The sequence below is a fragment of the Limulus polyphemus genome, unplaced genomic scaffold (genome assembly GCF_000517525.1).
Source record: "Limulus polyphemus unplaced genomic scaffold, Limulus_polyphemus-2.1.2 Scaffold606, whole genome shotgun sequence".
Lineage (NCBI taxonomy): Eukaryota > Metazoa > Arthropoda > Merostomata > Xiphosura > Limulidae > Limulus > Limulus polyphemus.
The window spans coordinates 454,354-477,859 of NW_013666216.1; the positions used below are offsets into that span (position 1 = coordinate 454,354).

Here is a 23,506-nt window from a genome sequence, read left to right on the forward strand (position 1 = left end):
GTTGAAGTTAACGTTCGTTGTTAAAACGTTTGTAAAAGAGCGATTGTTGAAAATAAGTGTATCGTAAAGTTATAATTGGAAAGAATAAACCAGTTTTATTAAGTAAGGACTTGTGTCGTTAAAGTTTCGTCGGAACGAAGTTACGGAAAAATCAATTAACAAACGGAGACGTAACAATATTATACCTGATTCATTTAACAAAAAATTATTTGACCCACTTTATTAGAATTAGTGAAATAGCAATATTGCATTTCTCTAAACAAAAAACTTAATTTTCTCTGCTCCTTGTTTCTAGCAATAACGTACAAATTTTAATTTTGTTGATAACTAAACCCCAGAAAAGAAACCATGACATTTATGGTGTCACTACTTTTCTACAATAAAAGAATCTAAAATTCGATTTGTCTCCACAAATTATTACCTTTGGCACTAAGTGAAGCACATCGATGTTCACACTGACTCTCAGTTGCAAAGTTATTTTCATTTCCCTTACATCCTCCATATTTAAATTGCTTGCAGCGACCATCAAACCTGTTATAATACCAGCGAGAGAAAGATCCCATACATGGACCAACTACCAGGGGCTGATCACAAACATCTAAAGTAGAATTCAAAGAATTAAATATGTTTGTACAGAAATGTGTATAAAGTAAAAAAAAAGAAAAAAGAAAACACGTTAAAGTACAAAAAATCAAGATAGTACAGGTACACTGACTTTCACATTTGTGAATATATCAGAAATTTAAATAATAAATAACTATAGTTTCATTTTCAGAAGGGAATAAACTCCATAAATTACAGTATTCAAAATAGTATAATTATTACTAAGAACTTCTTACTGAAGTTAAAGAATAGTATATAATATTATACTTAATATTATCTAAATTGTTTAGTTTATTAATGTACTCTACAACGTAACTATAAATGTTTCATTTCATAAGTTGAGTTGTGTATAAAGTCCTTGAGGTCTTCATAAAAAAAAAAAAACATTATGTGCACCATAAAATGTGTGGGTACTAACACATGTATAAAGTTAATATACTGTCACAGTACTGCTTGGCCTGATCTTGTGATTAATATACTGGATTATAGATTAGAAGACCCAAGGTTTGTAATGTTATTCAGTTAGAATAGCTGAACAAAGCCTTTGTGGTGATGGGTGCTAATGATTGCATTTTCTTTGGTCAGGAGTTTAAAATTATGGAAGCTATGAATTTTAGGGTTTACTGACTACTTGGCTTTTTAGCCCATATGCACATAAGCCGCCATAAAGGTTGAAAATACCCATTTTAACACTGTCATAGCTTTCATTATCAAAACAAAATATTTTAAAGGCTTGAAAATCAGTCTCAAGTCTACTATACAATAAACATTCACAGTAAAAAACTTATAAAACGAAATTTTCTGAAGCACATTTCACCTAATGAATAGTGGTTTGAAATTACATCTTTGAAACCAAAGTATGTGGTAAATAATTAAGATTCTGAATGAAAATTTAGCATAGTATAGCTATTCTAAATTTGTTCACTCAAAACTTTACCTGAGGTCTGGAGTCTCAAAACTTGTTAGGAAAAGAGCATAAAATATAATGAAATAAAAACAAAAATATACATAAAATTAAAACAAAAATGATACAATATCTCATTCAAGACAAGACATTTTTTTAGCATATACAATAGATGTTGATAAGACATTTCTAAGTTTTATATCTAGAGTACAGCTGAAACAAAATACTTAGAAAAAAAAACATACCAAGTAAATCTTGAGTGATACATGTTTCTTCACATATTTCTTTACTAATGAATCTGTTGTTGTTACCAAGACAACCACTATAGTTAAATGATTCACACAGTTTTTTATCTGTGTTGAAATACCATGCTTTATATGGAGCATTGCAAGATCCTTGTACTTTAGGTAGCACACAAGCATCTGAAAAGAAGGTAAGGAATTGTATATTTTATAATAAAATCCAACAACAATTATTTAGGTACTTAAATACAATTGAATCCAAAATTGACCATCTGTATAAAAACTCAAATGGTTGTTCAAACAGTTTCAAACTTATATATCACATTATCAAAATGCTGTTTTTTACATTTTTTCCTGCCTCAAAAATCTTATATTTTATAGAACTATCAATTCTGAAATAAGTATTAGCAAAAACCATTTCACTAGATAAAGGTTTACTGATTGCAAATTTTATAAATGGTTTTTACATAAGGATTACTCTATATTATGTAGAGTATTAATACTGGTATTGATCTTACCTCCACCTTTTGGCTCAACACATACGTTTTTACATTCTTCTTCTGAGTTAAACTGATTTCTATTGCCACCACATCCCCCATACCAAAACCTAGTGCAACCACCATATTCTATGTCAAAAAACCATTTAACAACATAGTCACGACAAGCTCCAACTTCTTGTGGTAATTTGCAAACCTCTGGAATGTGTTTAAAATACAATGCACTATCAGTATCATCAGCACAGAAAACCTCCAATTTAAACTAGATAATAATAATAAAGGCAATTAACCTCATACATAAATATAGTTGTATTTGTGTGTTCTAGTATTAGTTGAGGATAAGCAAAAGTTGTGTAGAAAATAATATATTATTTTTACAGCTTTTATTTTCTTCTTGTAACAATTTTGTATGCAGTTGCATGATACTAATATTTTGTAAAGTGTTCACTGTAGTTGTATATTTCAAGTTTGGCTGATATACATCACGTCACAATATTGGATTAGACATTTTTATAGAGAAAGGTAGAAAAACAATATCTCTAGAATGAATTATACAATGTTTCAATTAAGTCTAGGAAAAATAACCCAAGCAAAATTACAACAGTTTTTGTGAATCAAGAGAAATTAGTTCAGGAAATTAACTAACTCATTAAAGTTCTAGTAACCATATTCTGTTTAAGTTTACAGGAAAACATACTCCTTTATAAGTTCAAAGTCTTCTTATGTTAAAGTAAGCAAGTTACAGAGCTAAATAAAACTAGGCCCAATTATTTTGAAATTGTAATTCTTTTTAGATAAATAACCTATTTGAATTCCTAAAAGAAGTGAACTTTGGTAAGTTTGTTGAATTGTGAAACTTACAATATCTGAGTTAATTGTTAAAGCATATTATTATTTGCATATTTTTGATAAAATATCAAGTCAGTATCATTATATTTCAATAAGCTCTGGGAATCATCTTCAATGATCCAAGTTAAGCTACAACAAAAAATTAATGAACCTAGCTGATACTGAATATGGTGTAATATATTACATATGGATGTGTTCCATTAACATTTATATGTTACTTTTTGTGTGCATGTTTTACATGTCTTGTTTTGTGAATATATATATATATAGATCAAAACTACATTACACAAGTAATATAGCTAGTTCAATATGTCATTCTACTTAGATGTATGAAAAGTCATAAAACTTATAATGATTAGAATGTGTTGATTCATCAATTGAGTACTCTTGCTGTGTTAGCAATGTTTTCAGCCATAATCCCAATAATATCTAACAAAGTTAGGTTCATTCTCTTTCTGAGTATCATCAACTACACATCAATGTGGAGGTGAAGATTCTAGTGCTACAATCCTCTTACTAATGCATCTTTTGAAGTCACTGGACCAGGTTTAAAATACATGCTTCAATGCTTTTATTATAAATTTCAATGTGAAAATTTCATTTAAAAAAAAGAAGTGACATTAACTAGTAATTTCAAGTCAGTTTGTTTAGTCCATTCTCTTAAAGTAGCTGATGATTGAAATACTATTTTTGTCAAGAAAGTAAGAAAATATATGGTTACTTGATAAAACACAAAAAGGTAACCTTATAATACATGTAACTTATGATAAGAATGTTTAAGATATTTTATTGAGAACTTAAAAATATTTTAAATTAGATTTTAGTTTACATTTTTATAATTTATCAGCTTACCTCCTGAAATTTTTAGGTCAATGACAGGAACATCAGGGCATCCTTCAAAATTGGAACCATTGGCGATGTGTTTACCATCTGGACAACAGCCATAAGGAGTGTCTACACAAGAACAACCCTCATAATGTGGCCCCTTTGCTACAGTCACACCATCTGGACAACACCCATAAGGCATTGTAGAACAAGGGCAGCCTTGATAATTTGTTGCTTTTGCAGGAGTTTGTTTATCTGGACAGCAACCATACAGAAAAGTTTCACAAGGACATCCCTGATAATTTGGCCCTTTTGCTGGAATGGTTTTATCTGGACAACAACCATATGAAAATGTCTCACAGGAACACCCTTGATAATCTGGCCCTTCTGCAGGGGTTTGATTATCTGGACAGCATCCATGAGATAGTGTTTCACAAGGACATCCCTGATAATTTGGCCCTTTTGCTGGAATGGTTCTATCTGGACAACAACCATATGAAAATGTCTCACAGGAACACCCTTGATAATCTGGCCCTTCTGCAGTGGTGTGATTATCTGGACAACATCCATGAGATAGTGTTTCACAAGGACATCCTTGATAATCTGGCCCTTCTGCCATGGTGTGATTATCTGGACAGCATCCATGAGATAGTGTTTCACAAGGACATCCTTGATAATCTGGCCCTTCTGCCATGGTGTGATTATCTGGACAGCATCCATGAGATAGTGTTTCACAAGGACATCCTTGATAATCTGGTCCTTCTGCAGGAGTGTACTTATCTGGACAACATCCATGAGATAGTGTTTCACAAGGACATCCTTGATAATCTGGTCCTTCTGCTGGAGTGTACTTATCTGGGCAACATCCATAAGATAGTGTTTCACAAGGACATCCTTGATAATTTGGTCCCTTTGCAGAAGTTTGTCCATCTGGGCAACATCGATATGGAAATGTCTCACAGAGGCATCCATGGTAGTTTGGTCCTTTGGCAGTAGTTATTCCATCAGGACAACATCCATGTTTATCAAATTTACACCCACACCCTTCATAATTTAATCCTCTTGCTGGTGTAAGATTGTCTGGACAACATCCATAGGGAAGGGTCTCACAAGGGCATTCTTCATAATCTGGTCCTTTAGCAGGAGTATTTCCATCTGGACAACATCCTTGTCCAAAAAGGTCACATGAACAACCCTGATATTGAGGACCACTGGCAACACTACTGCTATTAGGACAGCAACCAAACTTAGTGGTTGAACAACCACAACCCTTCTTATGATGTCCTGTGGCTGGGGTAATACCATCATCACAACAACCATAGAGTAATCTATCACACAAACAACCTTCTAAATTTGGGCCATTAGCTGGAAAGTAGTCATCCTGGCAGCATCCAAAGGGGTATTCTTTACAAGTACATCCACTGTACCTTAAAAATAAATAAATATTGATAATTTAATCCGTCTTATTACACTATTTTTAAGGAAATAATTAATGTCATTACTTTCATACAAACATATATATGCACATACAAGGGATTTCATTAGCCTACAGAAATATTATACAACTAACAATAGCATTATTATAACTGTTAATGATGTTAGAAAAACATGTAGGTTCTAGAAGTCTTGATGGAAATGAATAAAAACCCTATAACCCGAGTGCTTTTGAAAGGTGGACCTTTCTTCTTCAGGGGCAAACTAAGTATCTATAGACCATAATGATACAGGAATCTGAAAATATTTAAATATATTGCTTTTACTAGTGACATGCTTTGTTGCTTAGTGCTAGACCATTATCATTTTGAATGAAATGTGATATTTGATTATTGTGCTTAATTTGATTGAACTGTTCTTTGAACACGCAGTCTTGCAAAGAAATTTTCCTAATGCAGTTATCATCAATCCTGCTTGTTTTTAAAATAAATCTGGTAAAAACAGAACCTTCACCTTACAAAATGGTTTTATTGAGGACAATAGAACAAATTGTGAAATGCTGATTTAATGGAATTAAAACAAGATGAGGAAGTTTTTGGTTATTGTATATTTCCAAGAATGTTTATTTTAATACTGAGAGTTCATTTACCACCTCTAGCTTTTAATTTTTATAAGCTTAGATAAAAATTTATTCCAAAAATTGTTCTGTGTACTAATAAAGTAAAGGATATTACAAGGGAATATTTCTTACCTTGGACCTGATGCTGGAGTAACATCATCTGGGCAACATCCATAAGGGAAAGCCTGGCAACCACATCCAAAGTATTCTGGCCCTGTTGCAGTAGTAATGTTATCTGGACAGCAACCAAACCGAGAAGTGAAGCAACAGCCTTCACCATTTGGTCCTTGTGATGGAGTGATGTCATCAGGACAACAACCAAATAAAAACGTACTGCAGTCTGGTACAACCTCTTTGCTTTCTTGTTCAGTGACATTTACTTCTTCACAGCCTTCAAATGCTGGCCCTTGAGAAGCTGTGATGTTATCCTGACAACAGCCATATTTAGTTACTCGACAACAACCTTTGTTGTTTGGACCTTCAGCATAAGTAAAACCATCAGAACAACATCCAAAATGGGAGACTAAACAAGCAAAATCTATTTTAGTAGGCTCAGAAACTGTACAGCCCTCCATATCAGGGCCCAAAGCTGATGTGACATTATCAGGACAACAACCAAATGCAGTTTCTGTACAATTGATAGGGACTCCTGTAATATTTAATTCCTTACACCCTTCTTCATTTGGTCCTTTAGCTATTGTTATGTTGTCAGAACAGCATCCAAATGGTGATCCCTTGCAATTGATGGAAATGTTTGTACCAATCAGTTCTACACAAGATTCTCCATGTGGCCCTTTAGCAGAGGTCACATTATCAGAACAGCAGCCATATAAGCTATCTATACATGCTTCTAGTTTTCCACTACCTTGGATATCATCACATCCACCAAATCCTGGTCCTTGTGCAATTGATATCCCATCAGGACAACATCCATATTCAGCTCCTTCACATCCACCAGATCCTTCTACATCTTCTGATGCAATACTTGGTATATCAGCTTCTGAACAACCTTCATTCCTAGGTCCTGAAGCTGGTGTTAAACCATCAGGACAACAACCATAAAGAGAAATATCACACATTTCACCTGATGTAAACTCATCACATCCAAATAATTCAGGACCTAAAGCACTTGTAATGTTATCTGGACAGCATCCATACTCTGATATTTGACATGTAATAAGATGAGATTCTATACAACCAGTAAGATTTACATCTTTTGCAAATGTTATTCCATCTAAGCAGCAACCATAAGGTGAATCTTGACACGTTGTATTGTTGGAACATCCATAGTAATATTTATCTTGTGCAGGTGTCTCCCCATCAGGACAACAACCAAAAGCTGAGTCTTCACATTTTTCAACTCTTGGGCAACCTTCACCATTTTGACCTTTTGCAGCTGTCTCACCATCAAGGCAACAGCCATAGGTTGAATCTTTACATTCTTCATTACTTGGGCAACCATTTCCTGCTTCACTGTGGGCAGGAGTTAGTCCATCAGGGCAACAGCCAAATTTTGTTCCATTACAAGTAGTCACGATTTCACAACCTTCCCTAAAGGTAGGTTTATACAAAATAAAGCAAAACATACACCAAAAACAAGAGCATATAATATTCTGTTATAAAACTTGTTAATAGTTTTAACAGACATATCAATACTTTTGTCAAGTAAAATAACAACAGGATTTTTTTCCAATACTTAAATAACTTATCAATAACATTAAGATGCCTATATAGGTCAGAACTAAAATTTAAGCCAATAAATAATGTAGGTAATTTGATATGCTGGTCTAACTATGAATATGTAATGTCATAAAATTCTATAACAATTAAAATACAATGATTTATCAATTGAATACTCTGGCTGTTATTGATATTTGATGTTAATTATTGAGGTTTAACTAAATGTATGTTACACACTCTTAGTGAAATAGAAGTACTGAGTAATTGTATTTTATTTTAGTGGGTAATTGTATCTGTTTTGTATTTTAGATTTATTGTTTGAGCAGTTATGTTATATTATTGTGATAACTATAGATGAGTTCTGTTTCAGGCATAACATATGTCAGCTATTTATTGATATATATATTTAGGGCATTGAAAAGTAAGAAGCAAAAGTCTTTTACTACAATACCTTATAATGAAAAAAAACAATGTAATACAGAGAGAAGTGATAAAATCACACTGAAGAGATGTCAAGTGTGTTAAATAACTAATAAAAATAATACTAATACAAATATAATTAATTTGCATTGTGTGACATTAAATGCCTGATTTAGATTATATGTATATATATGTATAGTTGTGTCAAGAAACAAACTGATAGTGTCTTGCATAAACTTATTTTGTTATTATAATGAATTTTAAGGAGAAGACTGTAACAGGTATATTGCAGACAATAAGTAATTAGATAACATTTGAAAATCCGTTTTCAGTAATTGATGAAAATATTAACAAAACTGATATAATACACTACCATATTTACACCTACTTAAATGGGCCAAAAGCAAGGGTTATACCATCCTTGCAACAGCCAAAGTCAGTGACCTCACAACCACCTTTTGGAAAAGAGAGTTTGGGGCAACCTGAAATGTTTGGCCCAGCTGGGGTCACTCCATCAGGGCAACAGCCATGTTTGGTTTTCTTGCAACCTCCAGCTATTATAATCTCATCTGTGGAAGCAGTGATATGAAATAAAACTAATTTCAAAACATACTATGAAGTTAAAAGTGAAACAAAAAGTATTATATTAATTATTGAATAGAACATATGAATTATTGTTAAAGGTCATAAAAGGCTTTTAAAACATAAAAGGTCAGTTTGCACTTGATATATTTAATTTAATTTAGTATTGAACTTTACAAAACATTGTGGTTGTAAAGTTTGTTTGTTATGGAATTCGCCCAAAGTTACACGAGGGCTATCTGTGCTAGCCATCCCTAATTTAGCAGTGAAAGACTAGAGGGAAGGAAGCTAGTCACCACCACCCACCGCCAACTCTTGGGCCACTCTTTTACCAACGAATAGTGGGATTGACCATCATATTATATCACACCACGACTTAAAGGGCGAGCATGTTTGGTGTGACAGGGAATTAAACCCGTGACCCACAGATTGCGAGTCTAGCACCCTAACCACCTGGCTATGCCGGGCCTAGTTGTAAAGAGACTTAATACTTTTATTGACAGGTTACTAGTTGATATTTACACGTTTCAGCACAAGCAGTTTAAGAAAATTTTCAATACATCTAATACAGTTTGAGTTAACTATTAGGAATGAGTTTTGGCAAAAATTATATAGCAGAACTATATCAGGGTTTATTTAATGTTTTGATATCTATCTAAATATTTTAATTCAACATGATGATTCAATTTTGTTTTTCTGTTAATCTTGAAATTTCTCTTTCATATTATTAACTGAATTTATCTTTTTCATTTTACATACATGCATTATAAATGTTTTGTCTGTGTGCATATGTGTACTTTTGCTTGCTTATTACATTGTCTAAAGTTACAATTGTGCATCTTTGTAATCGTAAGATAGGGATGACAATGTGCAGAAACAAACGGTAGAGGAGTTCAGAGGATCTAGGCTGTTGTTATAACTTTGTCACTCTCACATACTAGAAAAGAAGATTAAAAAAAAGGTAAGGATTGCACTAAAACGGCAATTCTCAAACTTTAATAACCCAAGGACCCCTTTTTTATGGACCCCCCCCAAACCTATCTATGTTTCTTCTTTAGAAAAAAGATTCCATGTACATGAAAAACTGTATTCTAAAATTAAATGTTTTAATTCATATAAATTACATTTTTTTTAAATATCTTTTATTATATAAATCACATTTTTAAAAATATTTTATTGATGTTTCAAACATAATTCACAGACTCCCTGTAGTACCCTCATAGACCACATTTTAGGAAAATAATTTCAATACTTATTTTTATTATTTCAGTTTAGTTAACATGTCATAAATATACCTGCTCCCTGCTGGCTCATCACTAAGTCTGAAGGCTTATAATGTTAAAAATCAGGTTTTGATACCTGTGGTGGGCATACCTTCATCACAAGGATACATGTTGCATGGTTCCTCATCATAAGGACGCAAGCTTGAATCACAATCTTTAGAAGAACTAAAATTTTCTTCACTAATACAGAGTATCTTCCTTTTTCGGTATCCACCACCGCAAGGTACTGAGCACTGTTATGCAAAAAAAAACACAAAAAACAGTCACTTTATAGTGTCTATTACAAAATAAAAGAAAGAGTGATGTTAGTTTGACTCTATTGAAAAAACTTAAATATAGTTGGTAATAAAAACCAGCTAAACTTAATAAATACAAGTTTATTAAATGTCCAGTAAGTTAATTCTCTTATAAAACAAACTTCTCTACCACTTCAACCCACTTAAAACGAAAGGTGTGTTATTTTTGGACAATTTAATGAGTTTTAGTCACATATAATAGTTTATGAGACTGTTTCAAACTGCTATCACAGGTCATACCTAATTAATTGCTTGATTATTATGACATGATTAAATAGAAAAAAGAGTATACTGTGGAAAATAAAGGAGAGTGGTAATAATGGAGAATCTTTTCTAATTGAGTGAGTTCAATTACAGGAATTCAGAAGATCATCAACATTTGCTGAAGATACCAAGTTGCTAAGGAGACTGGATGGACACTGAGGAAGATCTTTTGATCCAAAGAACTAGAGAAAATTAGAAAGTAATCAAAAATGTGTAATCTCCTTACTAAAAAGTGTAGTCATTTAATTAAAATGTATAAGCTTAATAAAGAAGTTATTTATTGTAAGAAAGGAAAGCTAGTGTTGTTTAGATGGAGCAAATTTTGATATGATTGTAGAATAAAAAAAAAAGAACAGTAAGCTTTCAGCAAAGTGTCTGATTGTACTAACCAGACCTAAGGAGGCTTTTGGAGTACTGTATTTTATCTCCTTAACATTAAAAAGATATCAGTTATTCTGGGAAGTGTTTAGCTACTAGGAAGAGTTTGTTGGAACATACATGAACTTGAAATATTTTGACTGACATGTTTAAAACTGTTTAAAGTTTTGGGTTGGATAAGTTACCTTTAAAACTCTTTTTGATTTCTGGACTGAAGGTAATGTGCATAACTTTGGAAATCATGATCTAGACTCAGTAAGTCTGTGGATTCTTCAAATCTCTATTAGGTAGGAAGATTGATGCAAACTAAAGATTACATTTAGATAGTTAGTGTTATAGGACTTGTTGTTTAGGGACAAGGAGTTATCTCATGAGCCAAATGGTTTCAATCACCTTTTTTTTTGTATGTACACAATATGATCTTGTTTGTTAAGGTTTCATCCAGCCAAAACTTTTTTTTTAAATAACTCACTCTATTCCAAGGCCCTGTGAACCATGAAGTTTTACAAGGGGGTCCTGTACAGTTACGAGTTGCTGCATATTGTGCATATGATCTTGTTTGTTAAGGTTTCATCCAGCCAAAACCCTTTTTTTTTAAATAACTCACTCTATTCCAAGGCCCTGTGAACCATGAAGTTTTACAAGGGGGTCCTGTACAGTTACGAGTTCCTGCATACTTTTTATGGCTGTTACATTGACTTTCTTGAGCTTTAACCACTTCATTGTCCTTCCAGTAGCCACAGAAAACATTTCGAGTTTGAACTCCTTCCCCACATTTCGTTGAGCACTGACCAAAAAAAAAACAAAAATTAAATGTGAGACATTAGTCATATTTGAAATTTCTACTCAAAAAATTTAAGTTTTTAAATCCTATAACTAATTAGAAAAATGAAATTTTAATTCAAGGTTGAACTTCTGTGTGTATGTGTGAAAAGAAGAGGTATAAACAAATCTTTGTTTACTATTATCTTTGACAAACAGATTTTGCCTGGCAGTTAAATGCAAGGAGAACTAATGTGAGTTGGAGTGTTATGTAATACTACATGTCAATAGTAGATATTTAGTATAAAAAGTAGTATATGATATAAAATATATAATTAGTGACATAATTCACTGAGTGGTTATTAAGAATATATATGCAACTAAAATATTTAAGCATAATCACAGACACCTAGACCTAAAAGTTTTGTTGATCATGAAAACAGAAAATACTAGCATTCCAAATGGAATTTATATTTAATGAAGCATGAGAAACAGTGGTAAATATTTTCCAGTTTTTCAAATCATAGAGTACCATATGTATAACTTTGAATCAATCATTGAATAAATAAGTGATCATCATATGTGTTTAAGATATTTTGCAACATTTTACCAGAAACTTTCAACAGACTTAAACATATTTTAAACTATGTAAAACCCAAGAATTTCTTTATATAATGTTAACAAAAGTAAAACATGGAAGAAAACTTATCTATTACAAACAACACTTTTTTTCCCCTCTAACAAAAATAACCACCTTTTACTGTATGAATTTGTTTACACTTTCAGAGGTTTAGAAGCAATTTATATGGGTAGTAGTCTGTTCTTCTATAATCCACTTGTTTCTTATGTTTTTTATCATAAACAAGGTAATCTATTTACCTCACTCCACTCTGATGCAAACCATGAACTTTCACAGAGATGAGAATTACTACATGGACGCTTAAGTTCAGGAAGCTGATTCTTGTCACACATATCAGGAGAGAAAACTTTACCTTTCCGGTTAGCACAGTGAGTGACTCGAGACTCCACTGTTAATCCACACAGTTTGTCACACTATTCCAGAAAAACAAGAAATTCTTGGAAATGAAGAAATAGAACAGTGTTTTAACAATGTTACACAATCTTCCTACAGAAACAACTGTATGTTCCATTTGTATAAACAAATCTATTATTTACAAATTGTGTTGTTTGGTGACTGTGGTGTAATATTTCATTACAAGGATCAACAAATATTTCATTTTGTATTTGCAAATAAGTCAGCTACTCTTTTTTTCCCTCTCTTATTGAAGACAGTAACTGTTAATATTTTTCCTGTGTTATTAAGGAGGATCTGTTATGCTAAAATACAATGAAGGATCTTATATAAATGTGTGATGAAATTAAGAGAAGTTGTTACATACTAAGAAATTGCTTTTAACCATTATTAGTTAAAACTATGGATAGATAAGGCTAGGTGAGTTAAAATTAAAAGAACTGATTACATCTATGTGTAAGACGAAATATGCATCTGTTAAAGTACATACTTTGGATGTAAAGAAAAAACATGACCAGACAACTTCCAACTGATCAAAGACTTTAAACAAATGCTTAAAATGCACATGTATATTAATCCAAAAGTATGCATGCTGAATCATTCAAAATATTTTTATTGCATTTCCTAATATACATGGTAGATTTTAGGTTATATAACTAATGTCAAAGCACACTTAATCAAATACTTCTTTCACATGATAATCATTGACAGAACTGTGAAATGGAATTTTAAATATTTTAATTGACTTATTTTGAAGGAAGAATTACAATGATTATACTATCCTTTAAACAGTTTTCTTGCTTAAAAATACATCCAGTGCTCACCCCACTCCAATCTGAAACAATCCACTCCACACCTTCACATGGCCCAAGATTACAAGTTTGGCTTGCAACAGGTCGACTCTCAGAGTCACACTGGAAATCTCCTATCTTTTCTTTATCCTTTTGGCATGTTACAGTTCTAGTCTGAGTACCATTTCCACATATCTTGTTACACTGTGAATCGCAAATTTGAATAAAATATGCAGACTGTACAAAACAAGTAATTATTTTAGATATGTAAACTGTACAAAAAAAGTATTTTATATAATTCAACATGTACATAGTGGACTTTAACTGTTAAAGCTATAATACTCTAACAGAAAGAAAGATTTTCAGCTTTCAGAAATTACTGTACTTCCTTATAGTTTATCACTCCCTTATATGTTTGTAAGTAAGCACAAACTACACAATGGGCAATCTGTGCTCTGCCTACCACAGGTATTGAAACCCGGATTTTAGCGTTGTAAGTCGGCAGACATACCGCTGTGCCACTGGAAGGCCCCTTATTTGTATGAGAATTTAAGTTGTTTTCTAATATAGTTCCAAACAAATGTTAATCTCTAAAAAGTTTAATATTTTTCATGAAAATGCTAAACAATACATTTCATACGAAAACTGAATAGTAAACTTTATGCTATTGTTACGACAGTGGGGGTCACGTGACGAGTATTCTAGAAGATTCGCTAGTGTGTTACGACAGCGGGGTCACGTGACGAATATTCTAGAAGATTCGCTAGTGTGTTGCGACAGCGGGAGTCAATTGACGCTGGTAGCACGTGTTGAGAGTCTTAGAAGTTTCTAGAACAGGCAGTATTATCGTATATAAGTGCGCTAGACAGTGAGAGAGACGGAGTCGAAGCAGTAGTGGAGACAGAGACGTAGCGGAGACGAAGCAGGCGGAGAGAAAGAAAGACAGCGATTACGGTCGGCGGGAACTGAGGATAGCAGACACTGAGATCGGAACTATAGTTTGCGGGGACGGACAATTAAGTCTATGCGCGATAGAAAATGAGTGAATTGTTGTGAACATAGTGTGTAACTGTGAAAATTAAGTACATTACAAAGTTTTATTGAGGAAGAATAAACAAGTTTTATAAAGAAAGGACTTGTATCTTAGAAGAATTAATAAACAAACATACAGAGACGTAACACTATGTTATAAAATGCTACTGAAGAATGATTTTGTGATTGGAATATACGTTTGTTATATTACTTTGAATTATTAAATATTTAATAGGAATAAATTACCTGTTTGTTTTTTAATTATGCACAAAGCTACACAAGGGCTACCTGTGCTCTGCCCACCATGGGTATCGAAACCCGGTTTCTAGCGTTGTAAGTCCGCAGACAAACTGCTATGCCACTGGGGGGCAAAAATAAACTGTTACAGTTTTTCTTATGTCCCTTAATAGTCCATAAAGATAATGTGGAAGATTCTTTGTCACTTAATACAGAATTGTTCCGAGAAATTAACAGTAATATGACAATAAGTAAATAAATTAGATTAACAGTCGTTTTCTACATGTTTATCTTTAAGTTTTATTTGGTGTAAGCTTTAAGTTTAAGTAACATATAAAAAATGTCAGTTAACTTATTCTATTTACATTTAATTCATAATTCCACACCTGTTATGAGAGTAAAAAGTTATTTGAACAAATAGTAAAATTTTGTACTCCGAATAAAATATATTTAGTTTCTTTATGCTGTAAAAAATACATGTCACTGGTAGAGTTCAAGAAAAACGTTAGCAATAGCAGTAAAAAAACAGAAAATATTAGTCCTTTTCATTTGAAAAAAAAAGAAGATAAAGCCAACACAACTCCACATAATCTACAACAAATCATCTACCTCAACTTTATGGGTTTTTTTCTGAAATATTTTACGTCTCAATTAGTTTGATTTGAATTTTTAACAATAAATTCATCAAGAATAGGCTTCTCAATGAGAGTTATTTTATCTAGACAATAAACATTTTAATCCAGTTTTACAATATATGTTAAGGTTGTTCTAGGGTATCAAAAACATTGACAAAATCCACAGAACTATGGAAGTAAGAACTCGAATGATTACTAAATTCAGTTTTAGATAAAGTAATTTAAAATTAATATTCCACAGAAGGCCATAAATATATGGCGAACATCATTTCCTTCCTAATGCGGCAAAAGAAGAAAGGATTATTGTGACGTGATTTACGGTTATTAGACAATTTCAAATATATTATAGATGGCAGCACACGCACAAGGAATCTTTCACGATGTTGTATTTTTCAGCGCAAACCTACACAATGGGATACTTGTACGCTATATTCCGTGAGGAATCGAGCCCTGCATTTTAACATAAAAAGCCGGCAAGCTTTTCACTGGGCCACTGGTAGAGGGGTGGGGGTAAATCAAATCGTAAAGTTAGTAAGTAATGAACCAACAGTTCTGGTTTGAGTACCATTCCTACGGATTTTTTTTTGTTTTGTTTTTACACTGTGGATCACAAATTTAAAACACTAGCAAATAAACAAAATAATATATAACCGAAGTTATTGTTTGAATTTTCAAATACGATTTATCTTGCTTGAAATAGTGGATGCGTCAGAAATATTCGGGAATAAATAACTATTTTGTTTTCAGACTTACTTCCTAATATATATTAAATTTAGATATCCCAATGAAAAGCATATATAATAAGTTTCTGGTAGAAAATAATCACTAGATCAGTATAATAAGAACTTTCCTAAGACTATACGATAAATATACTATTACACAGAGTATTAAAGCCTATTGTCTCTTATGTCAATTCTTTAGAAATTTTGAAAGAATATTTCTGGTAAAAAATGTATTATTTGTATTTTTTTTAAATTGCATGTGTATAGTCAAACCTGATAACCCCCATACTGTCTTAAATGACCTGCAGTAGAAATATCATGTGTTCTATTATATTACCTTGTGAATACTAGTAAAAACAGGAAGCAATAAAACAGACTCTAATACTTACAGCAGACCAAGGTCCGGCATACCACGTTGGACATTTCTGCCCAGTTGTGCAATGTTGGATAAAACTAGGCTTAGAACCATTCTGCCGTTCACAGTCATCGTCGCTGACAAGAATAACTCCATTTTCTGTAAATCGGTGACAGTAAACAACACGGAACTGTACACCTCTTCCACACTGTCTCGAGCAGTTACTCCACTCACCAACAAACCACCTGAAAAAAGAATCATCTTGTTGTGTTCTCAGATTCCGAAGGTTTTTCAAACTTGATAGAAAGATAATAATTTTTTATATACTTTCGCTAAAAGAGTGACTGTGGACTTCACGGAAACACATATCTTACGGATAATCTAGCTGGGTGAATAGGAGCTAATAAGAGTTCAAGACCATTTTATGGGTTTTGTCTTGTATCATATTACAGTACATAAAACCGAAAAATAAAAGAAGAAAAATACGTGCGCCAGAACCACCTAGGACGATGGACAACACCAGAAATTGTTTAAATAGCAAGGATATAAACATAGTTATATAAATACAAATTCCAACAAGAAGACTGGACTAGATGTAGTTTAAGCCTCACGGTTTTGTTGCTTAGTTTAGGGTATTATGTATATCACATAACAATATTATATAGCTTCAAGAGATATACATTCTATATTTCCTTACTTGGAAACGTGTCATCGAATATCTTTTTAAGTTTTCGTGCGAACTTTGACACTAAGTAAAAAGGAATATTTTAAAGAAGAAACCTGAAAAATGGCCCAATGGAAATTTGAACGCTAACCAACTTTAATCACAGATCAGTTTCTTCTGATATAACAATAACGAAATAACACTAACTTAACTAATTACATACTTTGGACATATAAAGAGGCACAACAAGATACTGAAGTTTATGCTAGAATGAAAGTTGGAAAGAAAGAGAGCAAAAAAGACGACAACAAATGAATGCACAAGAAGGACTCAAGACAGTGTTGATGGTTCATTATAATCAAACTCTGCATGTTTGCCGGAGCACGCTTTGCACAAAACTGCTTCCTCCACTCCTGATATATAATGGAGATGGCACAGAATGAATGAAATAATTACAATCAAATGTATATTGTTGTATTCGGCATACTTCTGTGTTGTTCTGCTTAATGAGGCAGTTCAAATGTATATTCATATACTAAAATACACGTCAATAAACAAATTTTATAATTCTAATGTGGAACAGATCAAGACTCATTTAAGCTATTGTCTTTTATCCGTATCTTTAATGTCGGGAAGATCATGACATTTTAAACAATTTTTAATGTAAAATATCCACTCACACTGGTGGACAAGTTTCTTTGTTGCAAGTGCGGTTGGTGATGGGCTTCAAAAGAGGGTCGCATAAAAATTCCGGGACTTCTTCGAACCCGCTAGTTCGGACACACCTGACTGCTCGTTGCTGAAAACCTAAATAAAAAACAATCCATTCGTTACGCTAAATAATCGATTAACCTGCACAAAATGGCGTTCTTTAAAACCTAACAATGAATTTTAAATTGCAAATATGATATAAATACATTTCTTCTAACGTCTAAACAATTATTACACATACCAAACATCTAAATGGGAAATTAATTTATGAGAATGAAATAAAAGCAAACACGTATAGGTTATTGTATTTTTACATATTGTTAAGATGTTACATCAGACAAACATTTCATAACTTGTTGTGCTGTTGTTCATATTCAAACAAATCGAAACAAAACAGGGAATATATCAATGCCATTCGGAAAAAAAACAGTTTCTATAAGGTTTAATAAGCTTCAATCCTGTTTTTGTTTTAAACATAGTTCAAGATTGTGTTATATGAAGTTTGTTCAGAGTAAACTAGGCAGATCATGAAAGAAAAGTGAACGTAATTTAGAGAAAAAATTGGGCAAATAATTTCAAAGTGCGACAAAACAAATAAAGGATTAATGCATTATAATGAATATATCAGGACATACCACCACCACAGGTTCGAGAGCAATCACTGAAGTCATCAAAAGTCCAAGAATACGCGTCAGATTGAGGACTGCTCATATTTTTCGGGACAGAGTATTCATATGTGATACCTGGGGTTTTCTCTTGATACAACAGCTGTAGTTGATTACGGCAGCGTAAGCAAAGAAATACGAGTAAGTGTTATTTTTCAGCTAAGGCCTTCAAACTAAAATATTCAATTTTCAACATTATCAATTTACCATGTATATTTTTCAAACAAAAGTTAGTTTATTTTTCAGCAAAAATAAGACAGGTAAAAGTTCGGAGAGAGCACTATAGTTGGTATTACTTTACTTTCATCCATAGACTGTTATTGACTTGAGTATTAGCGGATCTGTGGCCATTCTTGCTATGGAATTTATAAAAACGATTTCCTCGTCTAAAGCTGAGAAAGAAAACTTTTTTTCAATAAATATGTCTTTACTGATTTTAATATTATTATTCGTTAAGGACATTTTATCTCATATACACGATAGAACAGTAGCATCTAAGTTTAATATTTATGCTTGTTTGAGAGAAAAGCAAAATTAGGAATCTGCTTGTCCACCGCGGGGAATCAAACCCCGGATTTTAGCGCTGTAAATTCGTAGACTTACCGCTGTCTCACCGAGGGACTACATTTTATGTATGAGAAGTGACTTAGACTATTTATCTTGCACTGTCGCCTATTTATTTATTATCTGAGAATTTGTATCGTTCTTTCAGAAGAAAACTGAGAAATCTTAAATAATTATATATATAATGCTTAGGACTTCAATATACCTGATGACTTCATACAACTTATTCGAAATGATTACGATCTCTTACTTCAAAAACTGTTTGTTTCTGATATATCTTAAAATGATGAAACTTTTACTCCATCATGGTGTCGTCTTTCTCGCCATGAAAAATCCCCAAAGCTACACTACTTTACTGAAAACGTAATATTTAATCGAAGCTTCACCAATAAAGATTCTACGACGTCGTAAAATCATGGAAGTTTGAATTTTATTAGCTGAAGGTTATTACATTTTGACAGAAGATATGAAAAGTATGCCCTGTCCACAATATTCATGTAAGAGCTAGTTTACACCCACCCCCTCCCCAACCAAAAAAAAAAAGTTTTAGATAATTATTTATTTTCTAGAAGAAACAAAATAAAGCCTTACCACAATGAAAAGTGGTTCCGTCGTTGGACCGTGTGCCCATAAGTGTTCTGTGGAAAGGTCACTGTAGGACTTGCGTTCATAGTGAAACTTTGTCCCAGCAAACTTCAATATCCCAGAAAACACTAGACCCCAGTTACCATTCAGGTAGTAGTGACCAGTCATGTTTCTGACCGCTAGGAAATAAAACAACTGAATCATCGTAACGGCCAGTTAAGTTCCCAACACTATAGAACAAGCACATGTATAGAGGGAAACTAGAAATAATAAATTCCTATTGCGTATAGTGACCACTCAAATTTATAACAGAAAAGAATACGTAGGAAAACATCTAAATTATTGCAGTCCCTAACATTATAGGACAATAGGTCAATGCTCACTAATACTGTAAGACTTATTTTAGAGTCCCTAATAATATATAAATGACAGAAAAATATTGAAACAAAAATACCACCGATGTTGCTATTAATCCCATTAACTACCGCTGGAGTTAGCTAGGTATTTCACATACAAAATGACTAAGGTCACCTTTTTAGTTGTTCAGTTCTTTACAGCAAGCGTTGTAACAGGCAAAAACATAACGTTACTTAGTTATGTTGCAATATATGGACCCCACCGGTAATGAACGGCATTGAGACAAGTCGGTAATTTAAGAGTTAACTTATTGTCTCTCTCTGTGCGCTCTTCCTATATAAGGAACTTAACTGGTCAATAGAATAATTCAGCTGTCTTTTTGTTTTGTTTTGTGTGTGTGTGTGCTCTTTTTGTTACATATTTACTTGGTCATTACTACTATAAGACTTTATTAACTTTTAATCTTTCTCTGTGTCGTCTCCCAGTGAGTTAACGGTAAGTTTACGGATTTATAATGCTAAAATCCGGTGTTCGATTCCCTGTGATGGACAGGACACAGATAGCCTAATATGTAGCTTTGCGCTTAAACAAACTCTATGTCTACTTGTCTTAATGTATAACGTTAGAGACTCAAATGACCAGTACAATGATTTAATTGTTTTTCTGTGTACTCTTTCCTCTTAGATAATTGACAACCAACAAAGTTTGGGGAATCAGTAGCTTAGAAACATTATTAAAAAGCTCATTGGGTCCATCACTCATTCTAGAGTTAATAAAGTCTTGTTATAACTGTACTCTCCAATCGAGTTTATTTTGATTCTTCATTGAAAAATAACGTCTAAGGCTTGCAACAAATACTGCAATTAAGAGATGAACTATTCACGTCATTTCAAAGTTTTATGATTTTAAGTTGTATAACTTTGAGTATGTGATTATTAAGATGTCAATAACCGTGTATTAATAAAACACGAGAGACATTGGAATTTTCAACCTAAATAGCGGCAACTTATGTGACACATGGGCTAAACAACCAGGTCAGAGACTCGTATAGTGTTCAGGTTATGGCTATTTCGAATTTTGAATTACTGATCAGAGGGAGGACATTCAAGCAGCAGCACCCACCGCCACAAGGTTTTGTCCGGCACGATGAAGCTAATAACTAGACTAATAATGCTTGGAGATGGCTTGAGTGGATAATGAAGAAAAACTTTAATATAGGTTTAACACAACAGCAAATGTACAACGGTTCGACAAGGTTTTATCATCATTCAAGCCGTCTCCAACCATTATTAGTCTCAAAGTGGGTTCCTCGTAATCGAATTTTAATAACTAGATTTTCTGTTGTTTTATAACGCGCCCACAACTGAAAGAGAGAGAGAAGCGTTTTCAGCGACATCATGGATTTAACCTTGGACCCTGAGATCCGCAGCCTGTCACTTGAACCACTATACTAAAAAAACTAAATAATAACAATTAGAGAGTCTTGGTGTCGTGCCACTTAATTGAGGGCTTATATACATTTATTAGACACGTTCTGATTTACCCATCTCATCTTTTTATTTCTCGCTATATGATTATTCTCGGTTTATTGAAACATGCGAAGAATCGGATCTTGGGGATCTCCATTTAAGCATAATAATTAAAAGCGTGGCCCCTCTTGAATTTAACAAGATATAGATTTTTAAAGTAGCTACTATATTATTTCCAAACGCTTCAGTAATGAAAGCCGAACACTTGTGGTTAGTTCCAAAAATAAAAAAACTTGGTTTAATATGATTCTTGGTCAGCTTACCTACAATATGGATTTATCAGTTAACCGAAATAAACGTAGTTACTTAACGGTAACCTGCGTAACTAGAACGATTATATTATATCATAGAATTGACTTCTGTTACGCTACGTGATGATGAAGAAACAATACCTTCTGAAGCTGTCGTGAGCCTGGCGTGGCCTAGTGGTTAGCGTGCCGGACTGCGAATTTAACGGTCAATTGTTCGCGTCCCGTGACTGTGAAATTTCGCTACACAAACAATGGGCTATCTACGCTCTGTCCATTGCGAGGAATCGAACCACGGATTTAAGTGTTGCAAATCCGTAAATTTAACGCTGTCCCACTGTGGGGGGGGGGCGTTTATACGTCTATAATTGAATGTTTATATGCATTCAATCAGTGGTGTAGGAACTTCTTTCCGCCAGAGGGAAGCGACTTTCAACTGACCTAATATCATCAGATATCACTTACACACACACACACATAGCATATTGAGCAACTAGTAACAAATGGATGACACTACACAATATATATATATATACACACACCTGCTTTTTTAAACCTATGAATGAAAATATAGAATTTCTAAATGGAAAATTCGTTGTTGTTTTGATCCTTATAGAATTTCTAAATGGAAAATTCGTTGTTGTTTTGGTTCTTATTGGATTTCCTCTACTTGAGGACGATCGCTGCCACTCCAGCTTGCATAAGTGTAGAGGGGAGCCTTAACCCCGGTTCATGCGCCATTGTGTTCAATATACCTTTCTATTAACATCTTCTAGACCGCCCAATACTTTGGAAGCAACTTAACAATTCTGCTTCCTACAGAGAAGAAAATAAAAGTGTAACATTATCCCTGTTTTCAATTCAAGCAGGGTTCTTATAAATAAAGATATAACCGACGGCCCCCCTCCCTGCTTTTAATCCCTCGACAGAATGTTATACAAAGGAATAGATAAATTGAGGTATTGGTCGTTTTGCTTTATACAGTTGAAATCACAAGCGAAACTCGAACAAAGTATGGTCTATAAGAGGTAACGAATCATGAATATAACGTATATAATAATTAAGGATATTTTACTCTCTTCCATTGCTAGTGGTTGTTGATTTTGGTGGTTCTAAGAAAGTGTCCAAGGTTACTTAAGGATGAAACTGTACTTGTATTTGAATTATTATTTGATATATGATTTACTTAAAGATGATCCAGTACTTGTATTGGAATTGTTATTTTATATATGATTTACTTAAGGATGATTCTGTACTTGTATATGAAGTATTAGTTTATATATGATTTACTTAAGGATGATTCTGTATTTGTATATGAAGTGTTAGTTTATATATGATTTACTTAAGGATGATTCTGTACTTGTATATGAAGTATTAGTTTATATATGATTTACTTAAGGATGATTCTGTACTTGTATATGAAGTATTAGTTTATAAATGATTTACTTAGTATGACGTAGTAAGTAAGCTTTGTTTGTATGTTGAATTTCACACAAAGCTATTCAAAGGCTACCTGCGCTAGCCGTCCCTAATTTTCAAGTTATATATATTAGAGGGAAGGCAGCTAGTCAAAACCACCCACCATCAACTCTTGGGCTACACTTGTCAGACCAAATAGTGGGATTTGGTAGTCACGTTTGTAACGCATCCAAGGCCCTATAGTTCAGAACGCAAATTTTTATATGGGGTAACGGGACATGAACGACGCAACCTCAGGATCACAGTCTCGCATCCTAACTA

General features: G+C 33.1%; 1 protein-coding gene across 1 annotated transcript in view; it reads right to left on the reverse strand.

The window, feature by feature from the left end:
* LOC106459429 (papilin-like) overlaps positions 1-23,506 on the reverse strand; it is a gene marked incomplete at its 5' end in the record, with an annotated part of 78,857 nt that overhangs the window by 22,057 nt on the left and 33,294 nt on the right. Inside the window, 15 exons of the mRNA XM_022385930.1 lie at positions 422-598; positions 1,753-1,929; positions 2,268-2,444; positions 3,948-5,347; positions 6,106-7,524; positions 8,462-8,642; positions 10,030-10,171; positions 11,349-11,410; positions 11,546-11,663; positions 12,518-12,691; positions 13,496-13,666; positions 16,478-16,688; positions 17,788-17,914; positions 18,454-18,586; positions 19,639-19,811. Coding sequence (XP_022241638.1) covers positions 422-598; positions 1,753-1,929; positions 2,268-2,444; positions 3,948-5,347; positions 6,106-7,524; positions 8,462-8,642; positions 10,030-10,171; positions 11,349-11,410; positions 11,546-11,663; positions 12,518-12,691; positions 13,496-13,666; positions 16,478-16,688; positions 17,788-17,914; positions 18,454-18,586; positions 19,639-19,811 — 4,842 coding nt within the window. The remainder of the gene's footprint in view (positions 1-421; positions 599-1,752; positions 1,930-2,267; positions 2,445-3,947; positions 5,348-6,105; positions 7,525-8,461; positions 8,643-10,029; positions 10,172-11,348; positions 11,411-11,545; positions 11,664-12,517; positions 12,692-13,495; positions 13,667-16,477; positions 16,689-17,787; positions 17,915-18,453; positions 18,587-19,638; positions 19,812-23,506) is intronic.